The sequence below is a fragment of the Procambarus clarkii genome, chromosome 6 (assembly GCF_040958095.1).
Source record: "Procambarus clarkii isolate CNS0578487 chromosome 6, FALCON_Pclarkii_2.0, whole genome shotgun sequence".
In the NCBI taxonomy this organism is placed as follows: domain Eukaryota; kingdom Metazoa; phylum Arthropoda; class Malacostraca; order Decapoda; family Cambaridae; genus Procambarus; species Procambarus clarkii.
In genome coordinates, this window is record NC_091155.1 from 20,359,650 (window position 1) to 20,381,841 (window position 22,192).

Here is a 22,192-nt window from a genome sequence, read left to right on the forward strand (position 1 = left end):
AATCACAACCCGCCCTCACGCCTCTCCACACAAGCTGTGTTTCTATTGGTGCTTGCCAACTGTGAGACCACTATGATTTATGTTTTCACTGTTGTCATTAGTCAATGATAATTTATCTCCCCTAATTCCATGTATTACTAACTCTCCTCTGAGATGGGAATATTGCTGCCCAATAAACTCGCCCCTCGGGGCAAAATTAACAAAAAAAATTTTAGTTTCTTCAAGATGATCCTTACAAACATCTTGCACGTGCATGACACGAGACTGATAGGTCTCTAAATGCCAGAGTCCTTTGGTTTATTCATTGTGTCGGGGGGACAGGAAGCCAGCGTGTATTTATACATGTTTGGCATATATCAAATTCCACCCCCCCCCCCCCCCCGCCAAGGTTGACTTACTGACCCCGCCCAGTACAGCCTCACAACAAGCTGACTTAACTCTAGGTTAATCGAAATCCTCAGATTAGGCAAAATTGTAATTAATTTTGTCAATAAAAAATGTTAATAATAATAATTGGGTACCTACTTGCTGCTAGGTGAACAATGGCATTAGGTGAAAGGAAATGTGCCCAACCATTTCTGTTCCACCTCGGATTCGAACCTGGAATTCTCAATTGTGAGTCGAGAACAAATCCTACTATACTGTATGTTTATTATTACCTTCAAATCTATATAATTTATAATTGAAGTTATTAATAAAAATTATATCGCCATAGTATGTTTGAATCACCAAGACGAAAAAGCTAGTGTTACAAAACTTTTTGTCTTGGTAATTCAAACACACTATGACAATAAAAGTTTATTACTAAATTATTAATAACTTTAATTAAAATTTTATAAATTTGAAGGTTATAAACATAGGTGAAAGTTTTACCCTTGGTAAAATAGCCTAACATCATTAACATGTTAAGTTAATAATGCACAGTACTTGCTGAATTAAAATGTAGTTTAATGTCATGAGAATAATCTTGTATATTAAACTTGGTAAGTGTAACAAGGGTAAGTTTAATAATGTGTAACTTCCAGAGAGAAATCTAACATTGGTGAAAGTTCTACCTTTAGTTTGGCACTATATCACCACTGTAGCTTCAAGGAGCCACAGGGCACTCCCCCAGAAATTTAATTCTGATAATTAAACATTTAAATTCTAATTTATTTTGTATTAAATATGATTTTGGTCACTTTATTAAAACAATTTAATTCATGGTCAATTTTATTTAATGCAATTTAATTTTGTTACAGTAAAAAAGAGTATTGCCTTATTTATATACAGTATAAGGGCAAAATATCAACCTGTTATACAGGTACAGTATTATGAAATTATCATTCGATGACAGTAAGAAACATTAAACAACTTCAGGAATTATATTTCTTTTTTTGTTTATGGGATGTATAAATCATAATTACTGTACAGCTTTGAAGTACATTATATCCAGAGCTTCATTTACTGCCATCAAATTTCCAATCAGTTCGTTCTTAAATTTGTAATTTGTTTATCAGGAGCTGGCTGTGCAAAAGACATTCACACAAAAAATTACAGTCATCATATAAAACAAATATAAAATATACAAAAATTTTACACTTCTCAAGGTTCAGTGATATGATACATCATATTCCAGACTGTCGAGTTATAAGTTGCATACATCAGCAAAACTCGACACAAATTTATAATTATGCAAAAATAATTTAAACAATCCATTTCATTTGTGTTCTGCCAATGTACCAATCTAAATATATATAATTAAATACTGTACATCTTAATTTACACACACAGTAACAAATGCTGTGTTCATTGAAGAGAGTTCAGAAGTTCACTAATGCCAATCTTAGAACCGATATAAGTCTCTGATTCTTGGCACTCTTGGGGAAACATATTTATTGGCGGTCCTGTAATTACTTGGGTTATGACAGGTGGTGGTTGTTGTAACATCCCTGGCTGTTGCTTAAGATTACGATGCTGCGGGAATGTTGGCATCATTCGTGGATCACATGCTAAAGAAGAAAATTGTGTCTTTATTAACATGAGCAAATATACTGTACTTTTGTATGTTTTAATTTTGTTGGCACATGTTTCATGCCTGCAAACATGTCAGAATATTGTTTACAATAATATATCCTTTCAAATAAATACTTATTACCTTGTATAGTGCTTTATTTAATTTAATATTCATGATGATAATGGTGGTGAAGACAGAGCATTTGAGAGTAAGATAAGGAGAGGAACACCAAGACAGGTAAACATGGCAAGTGTATGAAGAAGTGGGGATTGAGTATGAACAGTAAACAAAAAGAAAGGGAAAAGATGTCTATTGCAGCAGCTTCAGATGTAGTGCAGCATATAACACCCTATAATATCATTAATTCTTTTGGTGCTAAGAACAATAGGTTGTCCCAAGGGAATGGTGCCAATGGTGTCATATGCTACTAGAAAAAGTTTCAAAATTGTATAATAATCACCCAAATCCTCTGATGTTTAAAATGGGAAATGCTACCAGTGGGAGCAGGAAGCCTGTTAAGGTTATCACGTTCCCTCTAGGCCAATTATTGACCTTCCCTAAAAAGCATCCCACAACAGATGCCTAACTCCCAGGCACCTATTTACTGCTAGGTTAATAGAAGAATAAGATGTAAGGAAACCATGCCCAAAACTATCTAGCTTGCTGTGGGAATCAATTGGTTGGGATCTTTTGTGAATCAATTGGTTTGATCAATTGGTTCCCAACCAAGACTTTTTGGTTGGGAACTAACTGTGCTGACCACTGTGCTCTTCCCTATCAAATGTACAACTACCTGTACTCTCAAGAACTATACACTTCTCGTTTAATGGAGCAGTAGGGTGATGCTACAGATGATTTGCTAGTGTGGTGGGGTTAGTTTCTCATGATGCTGTTCAGAATAAAAGAAATGAGTAATGGACTGATGTCACAGTTTTCTTATACTCTAAATATTTTCTATTCTTTGTAAGCTAATGCTTCCCTCACCCATGAAAGTGGGTAAGGTAAATGGGAACTTATGATAATTTAATTGCTATTCTGCCATAACTGAAGACAATAAACTGTTTATTTTCAAATAATAAATAAATATTATACATACGTAATGGGTTTTCTTTGAAGTAGGAGCTCTTAAGACACTCCTCTGCAGTAGCCCGTCTCTTGGGGTCATACATGAAGAGAAAGTTAAGCAGACGTTGTCCTGATGCTGACAGGGCTGGGAATTTGGTTTTCAGATTGTTATATGGTTGAGCTTTCAGTGTAAAGTTCTCAATTGCTGGTAACTGAGAAAATTCTGGCCATATTGTGTCATTTGGCGTACCTGTAACATTAATTATAAGTTAGATGAGTAAGTAAGTAATTATCAAAAGAAGGCACCAAACCGGGAAGGCTATGTAGCACCATCAAATACGCAAAATAATCAGAGGGCGCTAAATATCACCAAGGATGCCAATACGAGGATATCTCTAAATTGGAGAATAGAAATAAACTACCCATTTTTTTGTATTCAATACACAAACATACAGACGGTGTCAATCACGTCTCTCTTTGCCGCCGTTAGCAGACAGTACTCGGTCATAGTTCCTTTATTGTTATTGGGAGAATCTCATGTGGCCCTTATTAAGGAGTTTAACAAGTTCCTACGGAACTTTACTCACAGCCACAGACGAAAGACAGTCGTCTGTAGAAACTGTCTTTCAGAATATTAAAATTCATCAGAGCTATCAAATCACATATCTTCCTGCGACATCACACAGAAAAGTATTTATCCTCAGGCGGGGGACACTCTTCATTTTAAAACTACGGGGAAAGGTTACCCCCCTTCCCATGTGGGGGTATTTTGATTTTGAGTGCGTCCTAAGCACTGAGGATTGTCTAGGTTCTGTTACAGCCATACATAGGCCTATAGCATACAGCTATATAATTGTTGATAGGAACCATACTGTCATTGATAAATTTACTTATTTTGGGGGGGTTGACAGTGTCACACATTTCATGCAGCGAGTTGCTACCAAATGGGAAGTAAGTAATTATCAAAAGAAGGCACAAAACCGGGAAAGCTATGTAGCACCATCAAATACGCAAAATAATCAGAGGGCGCTAAATTTCACCAAGGATGCCAATACGAGAACAAAAACGCATAAGGCGAACGATATCAAAAGTATCCGAGTCACCAAGAATTCTATCGAGGGACAGGTGACCGTGAGGGGCGGTCGGAAAGCAAGACACACGCTCGTCCTGGAAGTCAGGACATTCAAGAAGGACATGCACGACCGTAAGAGGGACAATGCAACTAGGACAATAAGGAGCAGGGCGGCGCTCCATCAAGTGACCATGGGTTAAGCGAGTATGGCCAAGACGCAACCTCGCCAGAGCTGTTTCCCACCGCCGGTTACGGTGGAAGGAGGACGGCCACGAGGAAACACAACATTTAAGAGTACGTAGCTTGTTACCAGTAACAGACAACCAAGAAGCCTGCCAACGGGTAAGGACTGAGGAATGGATAACCGGGTAAAAGTCGGAATACGGAATGCCTTTACGAGAGATGGGACAAGAGCGGACAGCTTCCTTGGCGTCAGCATCCGCACGCTCATTTAAAGACACACCAATATGGCTGGGAACCCAACAAAACTCAACCGACTTAAATTTACTATGAACGAGAAACAGCCAATGCTGGATCTCGACAACCACTGGATGAACTGGATTAAAGGACCCGAGAGCCATGAGGGCACTACGAGAGTCAACAACAACTACAAAGGAAGACTGACAACGAGAAAGTAGGAGACGAAGAGCATAGAGAATAGCATAAAGTTCTGCTGTAAAGATGCTAGTCTCCGGAGGCAAGCGACACATATAAGTGCGATCAGGAAAAACAACAGAGTAGCCAACACCGTCCGCTGACTTAGACCCATCGGTGAAGACAGAAACGGAGCGGGAGTGAGAAGAAAAGTGCTCGAGGAAAAGGCGTTTTAGAACCGTAGGAGGGGTAAAAGCTTTAGTGATACGGGTCAAGGAAGTACAAAACCGCGGAAGAGGGACCCTCCACGGGGGCAAAGAAGGAACAACACGAGGAGAAACATCAGAAATACGAACGGAAAGAGAATCCTGCAGGCGAGATAACCGGACAGAAAGAGGGAGGTGGTGAAGAGGAACAGGAACCGCAGGAGGGGTAAAAGTTAAAGCACGACAGAGGCGAGAGGAAGGATGTTGCAAGGACCGCGCAAGATAGCGAAGACAGTAGCGATCACGGCGGTCCTGGAGAGACAGGAAGCCAGTGTCAACATACAAGCTAAGGACGGGAGTCGAACGAAAGGCACCAGAACTGAGGCGCAACCCAGTATGGTGCAAAGCATCAAGACGGCGAAGAGTAGAAGGAGAAGCAGACGAGTAAGCAGGGCAACCATAATCGAGCTTAGACAGGACGAGAGAAGAATGTAAAGCAAGGAGAGTGCGCCTATCTGCCCCCCAAGAAGTATGGGACAAGACCCGAAGGAGGGTAAGGGCCTTAGAGCACTCAACACGGAGGTAAGAGATATGGGGAGACCAAGACAAACGAGTGTCAAGGAATAACCCCAAAAGCTTCGCGGAATCTTTGTATTCAAGGGGATGACCATAAAGAGACAAAGAGGGACGAAGAACAACCCGCTTCCGCGTAAATGTCATGGCACAAGTCTTAGAAGTAGAGAACTTGAAGCCATGATCAGTGGCCCAAGACGACACGGCATCAATTGCAAGTTGAAGCCGGCGTTGAAGGAGAGGCGAATCATCACCCTGACAACAAAGGGTAAGATCATCGACATAGAGAGCGGAGAAGACACCAGAAGGAAGAGAGGAAAGAAGACCATTGAGGGCAACCAGAAAAAGAGTAGTGCTCAGAACACTACCCTGGGGCACACCTTCGTATTGCTGAAAAGAGGGAGAGAGAGCGGTACCAAGGCGCACCCGAAAGGAACGACGAGAGAGGAAGCTGCGGAGAAAGAGAGGGAGATGACCACGAAGGCCAAAAGAATGAAGTTGAGATAGGATATGATAACGCCAAGTGGTGTCGTAAGCCTTTTCCAGGTCAAAAAGGACGGCAACAACGGAGGTCTTCGCAGCAAAAGCAGTACGAATATAGACCTCCAAGTTCACCAGGACATCTGTCGTGCTGCGGCACTTGCGGAAACCAAATTGAGAAGGGGAGAGGAGGTGATGGTGTTCCAGGAACCACATCAGACGAACGTTAACCATACGTTCAAAAAGTTTGCAGACACAACTTGTGAGAGCAATAGGGCGAAAGTCCTTAGGGGAAGTACCCAGAGACCCCGGTTTGCGAACAGGGAGGACAACGGCATCGAGCCAGTCCTCAGGGACTGACGACGACTCCCAGATCCGATTATACAGACTCAGTAAATACTGAGACGTGCTCGGAGGGAGATGGCGAAGCATCTCATAATGAATACCATCGGAGCCCGCCGCCGTAGAACCGCAGAGGGCCAGAGCAGAACGAAGTTCAGAGAGAGAGAAGGGATCATTATAGGGAAGCTGAAGATGAGTGCAGAAATCTAAAGGACGAGACTCAAGGACAGGTTTACGAAGAAGGAAAGATTGGGGAAGATGAAGACCAGAGCTAACAGAAGAAAAGTGGGAACCCAGTTCGGAAGCGACCTGCAACGGGTCCGCCACAAGAGTATCATGGAGGTGAAGGACCGGTGAAACATCGGGAACGAACTTACCCGCTATCTTGCGGATACGCTTCCAGATCTGGGCCAGAGGGGTTTCGGACGTAATTGTTGAGACATAAGATGCCCAACATTCACGTTTAGCCGTACGGATGGCCCTACGGGCCACCGCACTCGCTTTCCGAAAGAAAAGAAAAGAATCGGTCGTCTGCCTACGGCGGTGCCTCTTCCAGGCTGCACGCTTACAGCGGACAGCCCGAGCACAGTCCGCATTCCACCAGGGAACGCACTTCCGTGGACCCCGAGAGGAAGAGCGAGGAATAGAGCGGAGGGCAGCGTTGAAGACAGTGTCATGAAAAAGGAGGAGAGCGCGAGAGAGAGGCAGAAGGGAGAGGTCAGAGAGAGCAGCACTGAGGGTAAATAGGGTCCAGTCTGCCTTGGCAAACTGCCACCTAGGGAAAGAGAGGGAAGGGCGAAAAGAGAAAAAGGAAACAAGGATGGGGAAATGATCACTTCCATGGAGGTCATCAAGAACCTGCCACGTGAAATCTAAGTAAAGAGAAGAAGAGCAGAGAGAAAGATCAAGACAAGAAAGGGTGCGAGTCCGAGAGTCCAAATGAGTGGGCTCACCAGAATTCAGAAGAGACAGGGAAGAAGATAGGAGAAACGGCTCAAGGAGGCGACCCCGGGTATTCGTCAGAACATCACCCCAAAGAGAATGACGACAATTGAAGTCACCCAGCAGGAGCACAGGCTCCGGCAAGGAGTCTAGGAGGTGTTTCAAATCAGGAAGAGAGAGCGGGACACTCGGGGGGAGATAAATGGAACAAACTGTGTACCATTTCCCCACAAAGATACGAGCAGCAGAACAATGGAGAGGCGAAGGAAAAAGTAAAGGAACAAAGGGAACATCTGCACGAATCAAGAGAGCAGAAGAATTAGAAGCCCCAGCAATGGCTGGGGGGGGGGAGAGAAAGGAATAGCCACGAAAACGACCAGGACGAGCACCAAGCATTGGCTCCTGGAGACAGACACAAAGGGGCGAAAACCGCGAAATCAGAAGTTGGAGTTCGAGGAAATTGGCGTAATAACCTCGAACGTTCCATTGAAGAATGGACAACGACGGGAAGAGAAAGGACAAAAACAGAGAACAAGGAAGAAACAAAGGCGAAAGAGCAACAGAGCACGTTAAAGAATATCAGGGTCGGGATCAGGGTCAGCAAAGTCAGGGTTAGGGGGCATGGGTAAACTGAGCAAAGACGGAGGGAAGGAAACGGGAGAACAGATCAGAGGTGGGCGGGCGGGGTCCGGAGGAGGAGGAGGAAGAGGAGGAGACAACGGAGAGGAGCAGTCAAAGACAGCAGTAGGAAGAGGGGGAGTAGGAAGAGGGGGAGTAGAAAGAGGGGAGCGCACCCCAGCAAGAGCAGCAACCGAAAGGGAAGCAGGGGCCAAAGAAACCTCCATAGCAGGAACAGGGGGCGCAACCACTGAAACGGGAGGGGAAGGAGCAACAGAGCCAGAAGTAGGAGCTAAGGAAGAAAGCGAAGCCTTCTTACCCGCCGGGGAAGAGGAAGGAGAGGAGCCAGGCTTACGCTTCTGACTTAAAGAGACAGGTGTCCCAGCAACTACGTACCGGGCAATGGATTCCAGTGTCTCAACAGGAGAAGCCGAACGAGAGCACACACGACGGCCGTTAGGAGAGCGATGGACATCCGCCTGCACCGACAGGCGGCGGGGAGAGCCGATAGATGGAGGAAGAGGATGGGAAGGAGGATCGGAGGGGGACGAGGAAGAAGACACAGGAGACATGACAGACCGGGTTGAAAGAAGGGGAACCCCAGACAGAGGACCAGGAGGGGGACCCCTCGGGAAAGAACTCAAAGGAACAGAGGAGGGGGCAGTGGGCGTATCAGGGTCCAAGGCCCGGAAACGGTTGAGAGTCTGAGGAAGGGGGGAAGGACGAGGAGAGGAAGAGCGCAACACGCGAGCATAAGAGATGTTAGTATAACGCGGGAGCCGGCGAACCTGGCGCCTCGCCTCAGGAAAAGACAAACGCTCCCGGTGCTTCAGGTTAAGGACGGCCGCCTCAAGCTTGTAATGAACACAGGCACGGGAGAACGTAGGATGGGCCTCACCGCAGTTGAGGCAGCGAGCTTGGGGAGAAGTGCACTCCGACTTAGAGTGACCTTCACTCCCACACAAAGGACAGAGAGAGACAGTCCCAGAGCAGCGGAGGGCACCATGCCCAAACCTCCAGCACTTATTACAAAGTCGAGGAGAAGGAATATACTCCTGGACAGAGCACCGAGCACCAGCAAGAATGACAGAGGATGGAAGGGTCCTACCATCAAAGGTGATCTTCACAACGCGAAGGGGTTGACGGCGACGACCACGAGGGGGACGAGTAAACGAGTCAACCTGGAGGACAGAATGGCCTTGGGCATCAAGGATATGCCGAATATCATCGTGGCAATCCTGCAGATTCCGAACACCGGTTGCAACATGGGGTGGGAGGAGAATAGTGCCAACACTGGAATTCATCTGAACGTTCTTGGAGACCCGAACAGGGATCTCGCCAAGGCAAGATAAGGCAGCCAAGCGGGAAGCCGCATCCTGAGAAGGAGCAGCAACGACACGTGTACCGAGACGAGTGGGGTTGAAAGTAACACACGCATCCACGGAATCTACAAGATGCCGATGGAGGGAGAAATCGTCAGGAGGCGCAGAATCAAGAGGGAGGAGATCAAAGTATTTGGCCCATGAAGCAGGACCAAACAAGGCCTGATACGCATCAGCACGGGAAGGAATCGAGCGAGTGCGGTTGGGGCGCGAACGGCGTTGAGAACCCCTAGAGAGAGAGGGGTCAAAAGGCGCAGTAGTCACAACGAAAGACTTAGCCACACCAGGGGACGAAGTGGTCACCACCGGGGGCTGGAGGCTCGACCCAACCTCAGAGGAGGGAGGGGAGCTGGGGGAAGAAGTCAGGACGGTCAAAGGAGGAGCAAGGTCGGGGCCCAACGCAGCGGGAGCTACAGAGCCTGGTCTTCCAATACAGGCCGACTCGGGGGCTTGGTCGCCCACCCCACGAGCCTGAGAGGGTACAACGGAAACATTCAACGACATAGAGACGAAAAGTGACAAATTCATCCACGAATGTGCCCCCATACCCACCATGGAGCCACAATTAGAGGCAGGACACCCAACAGGAAGCTATCGCTGATCATGCCGGGGCCCCCTAGGGGTGCGTCGTGAGTATACGCCCCACAAACGCCACCTTAAGAACCGTCAGTCCGTCGAGATCGGGTTCAGCGACGAAAGGGGGATTGACAATAAAAGGTTCCCCTCGCTCGAGACGTCGGGTACTACAGTTCTACGGGTGCAAGAGTATGCCTCCTCAAGCACCCGGGCGTCAAAATAGAAGAAGTCCAAAGAAATATTCCAAAACAAGCAAAAGGTCGGCAGGAAACGACAAGCAGATAGGAGAAGAGGGGGGAGAAAAACGAAACATAAGGAAAAGGAAAAGCGATCCGGCACAATTGGAGAAGACAGCAGCAGGAGTGCAAGGCCAGAAAAGGACAGAGGACTGCCCAACGGAGCATCACACTCCGGCAGCCGTCCACCAAGCCCCCTCACGACGCCAACGGGCCGGAAGGGGAGGGGGATAAGTTAGATGAAGTAATGCAGTACATACTTACCGTTTCAAGATAAATATTTGCCACATATCACAGTACTTTCCTGCAGTTCAATAGGATGGTTCATTTATATATATACAGTATATATAAGTCATATTTATGTTGACTACATTTGTTGCTTGATCAACAGCAGGCAATGATTACTTCAATAAACACTTCTGTGATCTTAAAGTACCAATACCACCATACGTGGTATGGTGGTATTGGAAAGTGGGCTAACTAGCCCACTTTCTGTTTGGCAAATCACTTTTGTAATCATTTCAGATATAACTCATTCATTAAGAACACAGAACGAATATGAAGAAAACATATTAAAACAAATTATTCTCACCCTAAAATTATAAACATTAGACCACTGGTAAAAGTGGCATGAATGAAAGCATGCAGTATTGCAGATTTAATTATCCTAACACCATTACTGCACATTACTGAGCAGCAAAAATAACTACTGTATTATACGCAGTATTTTCCTTCTGCCAATCTTACCTAATAGATTGATAATGAGGTTAATCTGTTCAATTTCTGACTTTCCGGGCAGTAGTGGTTTGTGCAACAGGAGTTCCCCAAGAATACAGCCAGCTGCCCACATGTCTACACCTGTTGTCTGAGTCTTGGCCTGAACATACATGCAAATAAAATATGTGTGAATGCAATTACAAATAAATAAGCAAGCAAATAAATACTGTATGTCTTAATGTCACACACCTGACGAAGCAATCAAGAAAACAATATACTATACAGTAAAAGTATCAATTTCTACATGATGAGGGTTAGGATTTGGCAACTTTACTATCCCTGACTATCTGGTGCCATCTGCTGAATATCTCTGACAATAAAGAAAGTTGCAAAAATTAAGTTATAGTACCATCTTGCCAAATTTTCCCCACAATGGGCAAAACTGGCATCAGATCAGGTGGTTTGCATCTATCCAAGCTCATGAAGGCAAAAGCCACTGCAGAAATTTTGCTCTTGTTACACATCCCAGGTATTTATCCAAATCATTCAGTTCTAACACTTCATTCACACACTTTCACTTACAGTTTCATTCTCATTCCCCCCTCCATAACTTTGCTCTTGATAACATTCACTTTTAGCAATTTTCTTTCACTCTCATCACTCTTTGGCTTAGCATAAATGCCATGATGACCTGTGAAAATAAAGAAAGCAAAATAAAATCTATGTTGCACTTAGGCCTACCTGGAAGAGCAGTTCAGGAGCCCTGTACCACAGTGTTACCACCTGAGGTGTCATTGGAGACATTGGATATCCTAATTCACGAGCAAGCCCAAAGTCAGCTAGAAATAAAGAGAAAATATATTTAAGAAATGATCTGAAGAACAAGATGGAAGGGCGGTGTGAGGAGTACCTTACACAGCAAAACCCTGTTGAAAATATGAACATGGAAAGGAGTAAGATACAACATAAATAAATCAAAGTATCATTTACCACCACCCAAGTGGGATTCCATAAACAGGCTCCAAAAAAAAAAAAAAAAAAGGCAAAACCATGCATAATTATTCTAATGGTTTTTTAAAGTACCCCCAAGAAATTAATCAGTAGGTCTGGCTTACGGACATAGTCCCAAGTGTGGCAACTTGAAAAACCAGCGTTGAATGTAATGAAACACCATTTTCTGGGTGAGTCCCGGGAGCTCCCTGCAGCTATCGGGCTAATATGCAATTCATTAGACCAGGGCATTAGTCATAGGAGTTCAGCCTACTGGGAACCATGAGCCAGTCGGGGCAGGGTTTAGTTGGTGATGAGACTCCTTCAGGTTGAAGACAGAGGCATTCAAGCCGGCTCCTCCTACTGAGGCTTCTGGGTCCTTCCTTTCTTCTGGGTCCAGCAGGCTCCTTTCTTTTTAGCCTTTCCCTTGGACTCTGCCTTTTTCTCTGGGGTAGAGGGTATGGAGGACAGCTCTGCCCCGGGTCCCAACGTGAGGGATCCAGGGGCTGGGGAGGAGTTGACCTGGGGGGCCTTGGGTCCCCCTTTGACCAAACTTACGTGTTGGTGACCTCTTCATGGGGCTTGTTGTTGCAGGGGGAGGGGTTTTCTTAAACCCCCCCCTTCCCTGTATGAGTATCATTTGGGGTCGGCTCCTCACCAGGTTCAGTTCCGGATTCCTTTGGGTTCCTCAGCTCCATCATTCCGGAGGTTTTCTGCCTCTCGAATCTCTCCTAAGGAGGATCGGGAGGCTCTTGCTGCATACCTCCTGCCAGACCCGGATTCCGACTCCGTGATGGATCCATCCTTGCTTTAGTTTGGTTATTCTTCCCTGTACTAGGTACATTTGGAGGTTTCGGAGTCTTCCTGGCTGGCAGACTGCCCGTTCTTTTTGTTGGGAGTGCAGCATGGGTTCTGTTGGACCCATATGGTTGATTGGTAAGAAACGTTTACATCTCAGTAGAGGTTACCTGGGAGTTCGACAGCTGCTACGGGCTGCTTCCTAGGTGTGCTTAACAAAAAGGAGGCCTGGTCGAGGACCGGGCCATGGGGATGCTAAGCCCCGAAATATCTCAAGATAACCTCAGGGGCAGCCCAGAAGCCTTGATATTTAGGCTATTTAGAATATTTCATGGATACCTCCAGATATGTCAATTTTTACTCTACTTTGTTTAAATTTTAGCATGTTATGACAAGTAGATATACTATTTGATTACAAATTATACCAATCTCATTAATAAATACAAAATTTAAATATAATTAAACATACCTATTTTTATTGTTCCCATATTTGTTAGGAGGAGATTGGACACCTTCACGTCTCGATGAACTATCTCTTTCGTATGTAGATATGCAAGACCCTTGAATACCTGTTAGAATAAACAAAACATTGTTCCATATATTTTCAGAAATGCTTGAATCAATAAAGACCTGCATGCTACCTAAACATTAACCCTTGGCACGTACAGTATTAATGAAGACCTGAATACTAAATAAACATTAACCCCTTGTGATAATCAGTGAAGACCTGCATGCTACCTAAGCATTAACCCCTACATTTACAAGTAAAGATCTGTCTACTGATCATCAACCAGTGTTTGCATTAATGAAATTAGGAAAAAGACAAACATTGAATGTAATGAAATGCCAATTTCTGGGTAAGCCCCAGTGGCTCCCTGAAGCTATTATATCTGATATAATGCCAGATTACAAGGTGCCATCTGTCACGCAGATAACGGCAAAGAGCCGCAACGGATACAACACATGATGTACCCCACCCTCAATGACCCAAGGCCCCCACCCCCCCACCCCATGGAAGCCGCCATCTCATTCTTTGCCAGAAAAGAAGGAGATGGCTGCAACCGAACAAACCGACTACCAGGACCCAAAAAGCAGAAACCCTTGCACTGGAGGAGAGCATGAAGCTCACCAACCCAACCCCCAGAGGTCAATACCAACAGAAACAGAGCTTTGCCGGAAGTGAAACAAAGCATGAGAGAGCTTACAAATTGGGGCGGAAGTGACATCCACCCCAAATTCAAGCTGGAGCAGCTCCGCCAGTGCCACACAATAAGAGGCGACAGTATTGGGCATCAAATGACGGTCCTGAAAAAGCCAAGAAAGAAAGGACAAAACAACCCGATCGGAAATAGAAGACATCCTATGAAGAGAGAAAAAATGGCAAAAAGAACAGTAGGAAACTTCATACTGTCGCCAAGATGAAGCTCGCAGGTGGGGACACCATCAACGAAGCCACCTGATCACCATAGAAGTGGCAATGCACCCGCGTCAAAAAAACCAGATGCGAAGAGCCGAGGAATAGACCGAACCAGCCATGTACCAGACCAGTCCAATCTGCTAAAAGAGGCGGAGCTATGGAAAATGCACCGGGTTCGGACACCGAGCATGCAGCTCCTGAAACTATGGCTGGGCTGACAACAAGGGACCACAAGGACGACTCTTCCGTGGTAAGACTCCTACAGAGCCATAACCCTGAAGCAACAGTTGGACTGCGGGAAAGAGTTACAGGTCACCCCACCTCGACCAGTCCTGCCGAAAGGTGTCGACCGAGACGGTCGACGTCGAACCAATGTTCGAAAGGTGTCGAACCACCCCTCTAGCGAGGAGATTAACAATTATGATAATGATAACATTCAGATGGCAGTAATGATTTATGGCTGGGAGAGGTAAGTGGATGTTGGATACTACTTGCCTGAATCATTATACATTTGACTTGAGCTTCCATGAAAGGTATCTGCATATTGTCCAGCAAACTTGCCAAGTCTTGCTCACAGTACTCCATTACCAGAAAGATACTGAAAAGCAGATATTAATTACCTATGATTCCTAGAATATAAAATAAGTTCTATGATGAATTGAATAACTTAATAATGCAATTGCTTTTTTTAAATATACAGTATTTAAAGTTTTAAATATACATTACAATTCTTGAGAATAAATGGAATAACTAATTGATTTAAATTACCTTTCTAAACTACGCCCAACGACAACTTCCTTTAGGCACACAATATTTGGATGATTACAAGACTGAAGCAACATTATCTCCCGCAGCCCAGATATTGGCATCCCATCCTTTTCTTTTTCCATGCGCATCTTTTTGAGGGCAACAATTTCATTAGTCTTTGTATCTCGAGCACGATCTGTAGAAAATCATTATACAGTAATTAGACCACAGTAACACTGAAATCTCTATGATAAAAATCAAAATACCTTACAGTACTACAGTATACCATACAGTATTCTCCTAGAGCCATGCATTATTGGGTGTGCTGTTATTTAAATAACACATAAGGTTATCACATGATGTCACTGCACAGGTCACTTAATTCTTTTTCTTGCAGTATGTAGATTATACTCACAAACAACGCCATATGTGCCTTCTCCAACACGATTTAGTTTTTCAAATTCCCCTACAAATCGGCATTTTCCAAACTGAAAGTGAAAGTGTAACAGTTTTTAACAATTCAAATAATAAACAACATTTATATTAAAAAGTAACCATAAAATTTTGTTATAGGAAAAATTCTTATTACAGTATGTACTGTATATATATATATATATATATACTGTATATATATATATATAGTATATATTGTAAACTTTATTGGCAAAACATAACAGTAATATGCAATTTAAAAGAATTTAATTACTGTATTTGCAACATTCTAACTTTTGAAATGGGATACAATTAATATACAAGATATCATAGGTCTAATCTAGACTTGTAGACTGTAAGGAGGAATAGGCTAGATGAAAAAGTTAGTCACCAAGGAAGAAAACTCTTGAAACTAACTGCAGGTACTATATAGCTTCCCATGGAAGGCAAAGATCATCAAGATTGGAGGAAGGAGATACAGTACAGAAACTACCATTGACTCAATCAAGTGTCATTGCACTACACCATGACTGTGGAAGGGAACTTGACTACTTTTGACTCTACGCAGTTGCAAAGAGGTTTATCTGGTAATGAGAAAACAGTTGTAAAGTCCCAATACCACACAGATAAGATGGAACAGGAGAGGTAATGCACCAAGCTAAGAACACCACAAATGTGTATTACTGAGAAGACAAAAGCACAAGAAGTCAGTGGCAATGGCTTTAGTCTATCATCACAAAGAGACCTGGAGGAATTCGCACTGTGAAAGCTGTATACTATGACATAACGTTGGATTGATGGCAGATCTCCCTTACAGGAAATCCAGTTACAATGAAACAAACTGATAGGGTTTCAAACTGGACAGGAAGTCTTCGACCTATAATGAAATCGAACCAAGAGCCAAAATATGGAGACCACCAACTCTTATCATAGTCGACACAATACTAGTGATGCCCCCGCCTAGAGTTAAGCTTCACCGAGCTAGTACAGACAAGACATACCAGATGCTTTTCGGGAATCTCAATGGGTTTGCCTGTGAGGAAGGAAACAAGGCCAGCCTTCTTTGTGGAGCTAGATGCCGTAGACTTATCCCCTTGCTCACTCATCTTGCCTGCCTTCTACTGGTCTTAGACCTTCTTAGTGCCCACCTATAAATACAAGAGTGTTCGTGCGAATTTTAATTAGCAGTGTGACATGGTCCCTCTTACTCCTGCGGCTTAGTGATGTTTACATGAGAATATCCCGAGCCACAGCAGGAGGCGTAGGAGTGACGTCATTAATATCTAGTCCTCTGCTACGATTAATGTTTCCACTCGAAACATTAATAATTTTGTAACTAACGTCAAAAATTTTTATTTGCTTAGCTAAACGAACTAGAGGGTTCAGTTCCTGAACCGATTATGTGCCTCTGTAATCCTTTACACCATCGCCCACGGGATGGGTATGGGGTGCACAATAAAGAAAGAAATTGAATTGGAAACACAGGGTGGAATGAGGTGCATAATAAATTAACTGAATTAAACTGGTATTTACAGTACTTAATGTTTCTTGTGCGACAATGGGGCCATAGAATTATATATACTTCTATAAAGCTGGGGATTTGTTTGGTGTGAGTTTCACTATTTGTTTAATAATATGGTAACTGCTAAAATAATCAACCAATCCTCTTCCCCACCCACATAGACTTGTTCGGCTGAAGTCATAATCAGTTCAGTTCCTCTTTCGTAAATAAAGAGATAAAATATTTATTGATACTACTCATCTCTTCGTCATTATCAGTTATCTGACCTGTCTCAGATTTTAATAGACCTATCCTTTCTCTAATCTTTGTTCAATATAACTGAAAACAAACTTTAGGACTTGTCCTTTGCTTGCCCTCCTATGCGAACTTCATAGTTTCTTTTTACCTTCCTTATGTCTTTTTTAACATTTGTAACCAGTCGGACGAAGTCTTGTTCTAAACTGACTTCCCCATTCTTAATCCTTTTGTTCTGGTTGGTGAAAGAAATGGTCGGTGAGAGAAATGGTCGATAAGAGAAATGGTCGGTGAGAGAAATGGTCGGTGAGAGAAGTGGTCGGCGAGAGAAGTGTTGTTGATCACTGGCAAGAGAAGTAGTGTGTGCGTGTAGCCCAATCCCAATTTTTTCCCCGGCCGTATTCCGGGGAAAAAATTCGAATTAAGGATCTACCCGAAACACTATGCATGCTAGTGGCTTTACAAGAATTTAAGAACTCTTTTAATATATAAATAGAAAAAAAAATCCGCTGACGAATCTTTTTCTGTGCGATGGGACTTGTATCTGGCATAATTAAAATATTACTTAAATAATTCGTTTGTTAGTCAATATATGATATTCAGATCTATAAATTACTTTAGAAAGGCCTATAATGCATATATAAATATTAATTTACGCATTCCTGGCGCTATATGCTAGGAATTTCAATATGGCGTTCAAATAATTTTAGGCAGAGGGTCTCTGGGTCGGTTGGTCGCTGACAGGTCATTGGTTACGGAACCGTCAGTCGTCAGGAAGCAGCGGCGTGAGCTGGTCGTTCCCGTGTAGGTAAGGCTGATCATATTTTTTTTTTTTTTTTTTTTTTTTTTTTTGCTATCTGAGCAATTGGGAGGTATGTATGAATAGTCTACCTCCACCTATAATGCTTAATGCATTATACATTAGTTCGCTATAATGCATTATACATTTGTTCGCTATAATGCTTATTGCATTATACATTTGTTTGCTATAATGTTTAATGCATTATACATTTGTTCGCTATAATGCTTAATGCATTATACATTTGTTCGCTATTATAACACTGAGTTTTTGTAATGTCTCGAGGGTCATTGTTTCCGTATTTTTTTTCATCCGGGTTCTGTAATATTCAAATGTTTGTATTCCACTAATACTAAATATATAGTCTGTCCTCTCGGATATTGTGGAAGATATTGAGGATCATGATTTACCAACATTATATGGGTAGGATATTATGTAGAATACACTTCCCCCAGTGTTAAACTACCACGTCGTCAGGCTAGGCTTGTTAACGCGGCGGTCGACCTCACCCCCACCCATCACCCATCCAAGACGCATTTATTATCGACTTTCATGTACTGTGTATCAATTAATTTTATATTTAATATTTAATTAGGCGTACGGTAGGTTCGGTATTTAGGTTCTTTTGGCAATTATTTGCACTTGAAGTATGTAGAGGGTGAAACATTTACAGTTGCCTGTCCTCAGGCCAGGCTCGCCTACGCGGCCGCCCAACTGTCAATTTCATCCTACTGTGTATTCAGAATTATTCTCGCGTATAAGGTAATATTATTTCATAAAGTTAATAGTTTTAAAAACTAAGTTTAGTGACAAGCGACAGTCCTGTGTGCAAATTACTGTAATAGATGAACAACTTCCCAACGGGAAGAATTAGCGGGGACACCCCTCCAGGAACTGAATTTACCCGAGGGCACTGACACTATAGTGGCCTCGATGAGGACAGTAAGCCGGCGGCTTGTCAAAGGTTCCCGCCATTTGCCTTGATGATCTTTTCCAGCTGTATTTTAAAACCCAGCAGTTTTGGGGTTTACGGCTTGGCGGGTAGGCGGTTCCACGGGTTTACAACCCTATGGGTGAACTTGTTTATTTTATAATAGTAAATAATAAATTAATAATAATTAATAAATTAATGATAATAAATAATAAATTAATAATAAATTATTATTATATAATAATTAATATAATAATAATAACATAGTATAATGATAAGCAATTATTTTTAATGAATCAAATAGCTAATTAGGGTGAATGATAAATAATTTGACTAATGCATAACAATAAAGTATTAAAGAATAATTATAATGAATAATCATTATAATGATAAAGTATTAAATCAATTACAATTAATAGTTACATCTATAGTTAGTAATTGAAAGTTGCATTATTTGAATTTACACTAATTTCAATTCATGGTAATATTTCTTAGCTATCTGCAGGCTTATCACTTTGGGGATTCCGGCGGAGCACCCCGAAAGATACTGCAAATGCTTAGCAAGCTAGAACAAGTGCCCCCTGAGCCTGCCTGTGCGTCGTCCCTTGGAAAAGAAAACAGGGGATGCAGAGGATCCCGGGAGGTGGGTGGGCGTTTTGTAAGTGAGCAGCTGCTTGCTTGTCGAGAACAGGGGCCCCCACAGTCTGCGGGCAGAGCATATATAATCTTGGCTCGTTGCGCGCGCAGCTTGGGCGGTTAGACTCAGCTCTCAGACACAAGTTTTCTTCCCTCAGAAAACCCACCGTTTTTTGGGGGGAAAATGCAGTGTTCTTTTGTCGTAAGACATTACTCCATAGCTCTGGTAAGACATGGCTCCAGAACAGCTGTCTTTCTGAAGACATAGCTTGGATGCAATAATTCATGTGGGGGGGGGTACACCAGAAACGTACAATTGAAGGTCTACTTTCTTTTCCTTAAAGGTAAAGGTGCACATGATTATTCCCAGGGTTTGGTTTGCCTTTTTACTGCCGCTCCCACTTGTTGTACAACTATCAGTGATTGGTGGATTCTGACTCCAAGATAATGTTGATGATTTGGTAGTTGTGCTGTTATGCCTCACTTGATGGATTCTGACTCCAAGGTCCTTTTCTTCACCTATTTGTTGAAAGGTAGTGCTGTCAATTTGGTAGTTGTGACGTGCACTGTTATGCCCCACATGCAAGGTCTTGCATTTATCGACATTCAAAAGTCTTCTGACCATTTGTGGAGTTCATGTAGATCTCTTTGTAAGGTTTCAATATGGCTTTCACTTCCCACTTTACCACAGATCTTAGTGTCGTCTGCAAATATGATGTGGTTTATAATATACTCATCTATGTCATTGATGTATATGACAAAAAGGGTTGTCCCCAAAATGAACCCCTGTGGCACCCTACTTAGCACACTGGTGGGGGGTTAGATGAGATATTTGCTTGCTAGGCTTGCGATTACACAACTGGTCGGGTTCCGGGGGTGTGACTTGTTGGGCTTCTAGTTGTTCATTGTCGGGCCCCGGTTCGTGCATGGTTGTTCACCAATGGTTGATTGTGTACTAGTGCTCCAGGTTTGTTTGCTAGGCCTCCATGGTTGTATGTTTGCTAGAAATTCGTACAGAGCTCAATTTTTGTTTGCTATGGCTCCATCGTTGGTTTTTAGAGCAAGTGGAGGGTCAAGGGTTTTAGGTAGGGCTAAGGAAGTGTTTGCTTGGTGGAGCTAGGAATGGAGTTTGGTTGGGCTCTGGGGCTGTTTGTTTAGCTTGGTGAAGGTGGGATGAGATGTGTACTTGATAGGCTTGCGGTTACACAACTGGCCAGGGTCCGGTTACACAACTGGTCGGGCTCAGGTTACACAACTGGTTGGGCTCCTGTTACATAACTGGTCGGGCTCCGGGGGTGTCACTTGGGCTTCGGGTTGTGCATGGTCGGGCTTCAGTTCATACATGGTTGTGCTCCAGAGGTTGTTTGTTTGATGTTTGTTTTAAATTGTTTGTTCGGTTCGTTCATTCTAGGCTTGCAGTTACACAACTGGTCAGGGTCCGGTTACACAACTGGTCGGGCTTCGGTTACACAACTGGTCGGACTCCGGTTACATAACTGGTCGGGCTCCGGGGGTGTCACTTGGGCTTCGGGTTGTGCATGATCGGGCTTCAGTTCATGCATTGTTGTGATTCAGATGTTGTTCATTCGTTCATGCTAGGCGTGCAGTTACACAACAGGTCAGGGTCCAGTTACACAACTGATTGGGCTCTGGTTACACAACTGGTCGGGCTCCGGTTACATAACTGGTCGGGCTCCGGGGGTGTCACTTGGGCTTCGGGTTGTGCATGGTTGGGCTCCGGTTCATGCATGGTTGTGCTCCAGAGGTTGTTTGTTTGATGTTTGTTTTAAATTGTTTGTTCGGTTTGTTCATTCTAGGCTTGCAGTTACACAACTGGCCAGGGTCCGGTTACACAACTGGTCGGGCTTTGGTTACACAACTGGTCGGGCTCCGGTTACATAACTGGTCGGGCTCCGGGGGTGTCACTTGGGCTTCGGGTTGTGCATGGTCGGGCTTCGGTTCATGCATGGTTGTGCTCCAGAGGTTGTTTTTTTTTATGTTTGTTTTAAATTGTTTGTTCGGTTCATTCATTCTAGGCTTGCATTACACAACTGGTCAGGGTTCGGTTACACAACTGGTCGGGCTTCGGTTACACAACTGGTCGGGCTCCGGTTACATAACTGGTCGGGCTCCGGGGGTGTCACTTGGGCTTCGGGTTGTGCATGGTTGGGCTTTGGTTCGTGCATGGTTGTGCTCCAGAGGTTGTTTGTTTGATGTTTGTTTTAAATTGTTTGTTCGGTTCGTTCATTCTAGGCTTGCAGTTACACAACTGGTCAGGGTCCGGTTACACAACTGGTCGGGCTTCGGTTACACAACTGGTCGGGCTCCGGTTACATAACTGGTCGGGCTCCGGGGGTGTCACTTGGGCTTCGGGTTGTGCATCTTCGGGCTTTGGCTCGTGCATGGTTGTGTTCCAGAGGTTGTTTTTTTGATGTTTGTTTTAAATTGTTTGTTCGGTTCGTTCATTCTAGGCTTGCAGTTACACAACTGGTCAGGGTCCGGTTACACAACTGGTCGGGCTTCGGTTACACAACTGGTCGGGCACCGGTTACATAACTGGTCGGGCTCCGGGGGTGTCACTTGGGCTTCGGGTTGTGCATGGTCGGGCTTTGGTTCGTGCATGGTTGTGCTCCAGAGGTTGTTTGTTTTAAATTGTTCGGTTCGTTCATTCTAAGCTTGCAGTTACACAACTGGTCAGGGTCCGGTTACACAACTGGTCGGGCTTCGGTTACACAACTGGTCGGGCTCCGGTTACATAACTGGTCGGGCTCCGGGGGTGTCACTTGGGCTTCGGGTTGTGCATGGTCGGGCTCCGGTTCATGCATGGTTGTGCTCCAGAGGTTGTTTGTTTGATGTTTGTTTTAAATTGTTTGTTCGGTTTGTTCAT

At 43.8% G+C, this 22,192-nt stretch overlaps 1 protein-coding gene across 3 annotated transcripts; it reads right to left on the bottom strand.

The window, feature by feature from the left end:
* Window positions 1-1,194: 1,194 nt before the first annotated feature.
* On the bottom strand, window positions 1,195-16,423 carry Cdc2rk (cyclin-dependent kinase 10). 3 transcript variants are annotated; one of them, XM_045735877.2, is made up of 9 exons: window positions 16,185-16,423; window positions 15,167-15,239; window positions 14,773-14,947; window positions 14,500-14,602; window positions 13,057-13,156; window positions 11,541-11,638; window positions 10,830-10,959; window positions 3,093-3,311; window positions 1,195-1,991 (listed from the first exon to the last, which is right to left on the bottom strand). In XM_045735877.2, the coding sequence occupies exons 1-9, from the start codon at window positions 16,287-16,289 to the stop codon at window positions 1,789-1,791; spliced, it is 1,206 nt and encodes a 401-aa protein (XP_045591833.1). In that variant the 5' UTR covers window positions 16,290-16,423; the 3' UTR covers window positions 1,195-1,788. The 3 variants fall into 3 exon arrangements, with proteins under 3 accessions (XP_045591833.1, XP_045591836.1, XP_045591835.1); XM_045735880.2 differs by having other exon boundaries at window positions 1,646-1,991; window positions 16,392-16,414; XM_045735879.2 differs by having other exon boundaries at window positions 1,646-1,991; window positions 16,332-16,402.
* Window positions 16,424-22,192: the final 5,769 nt, after the last annotated feature.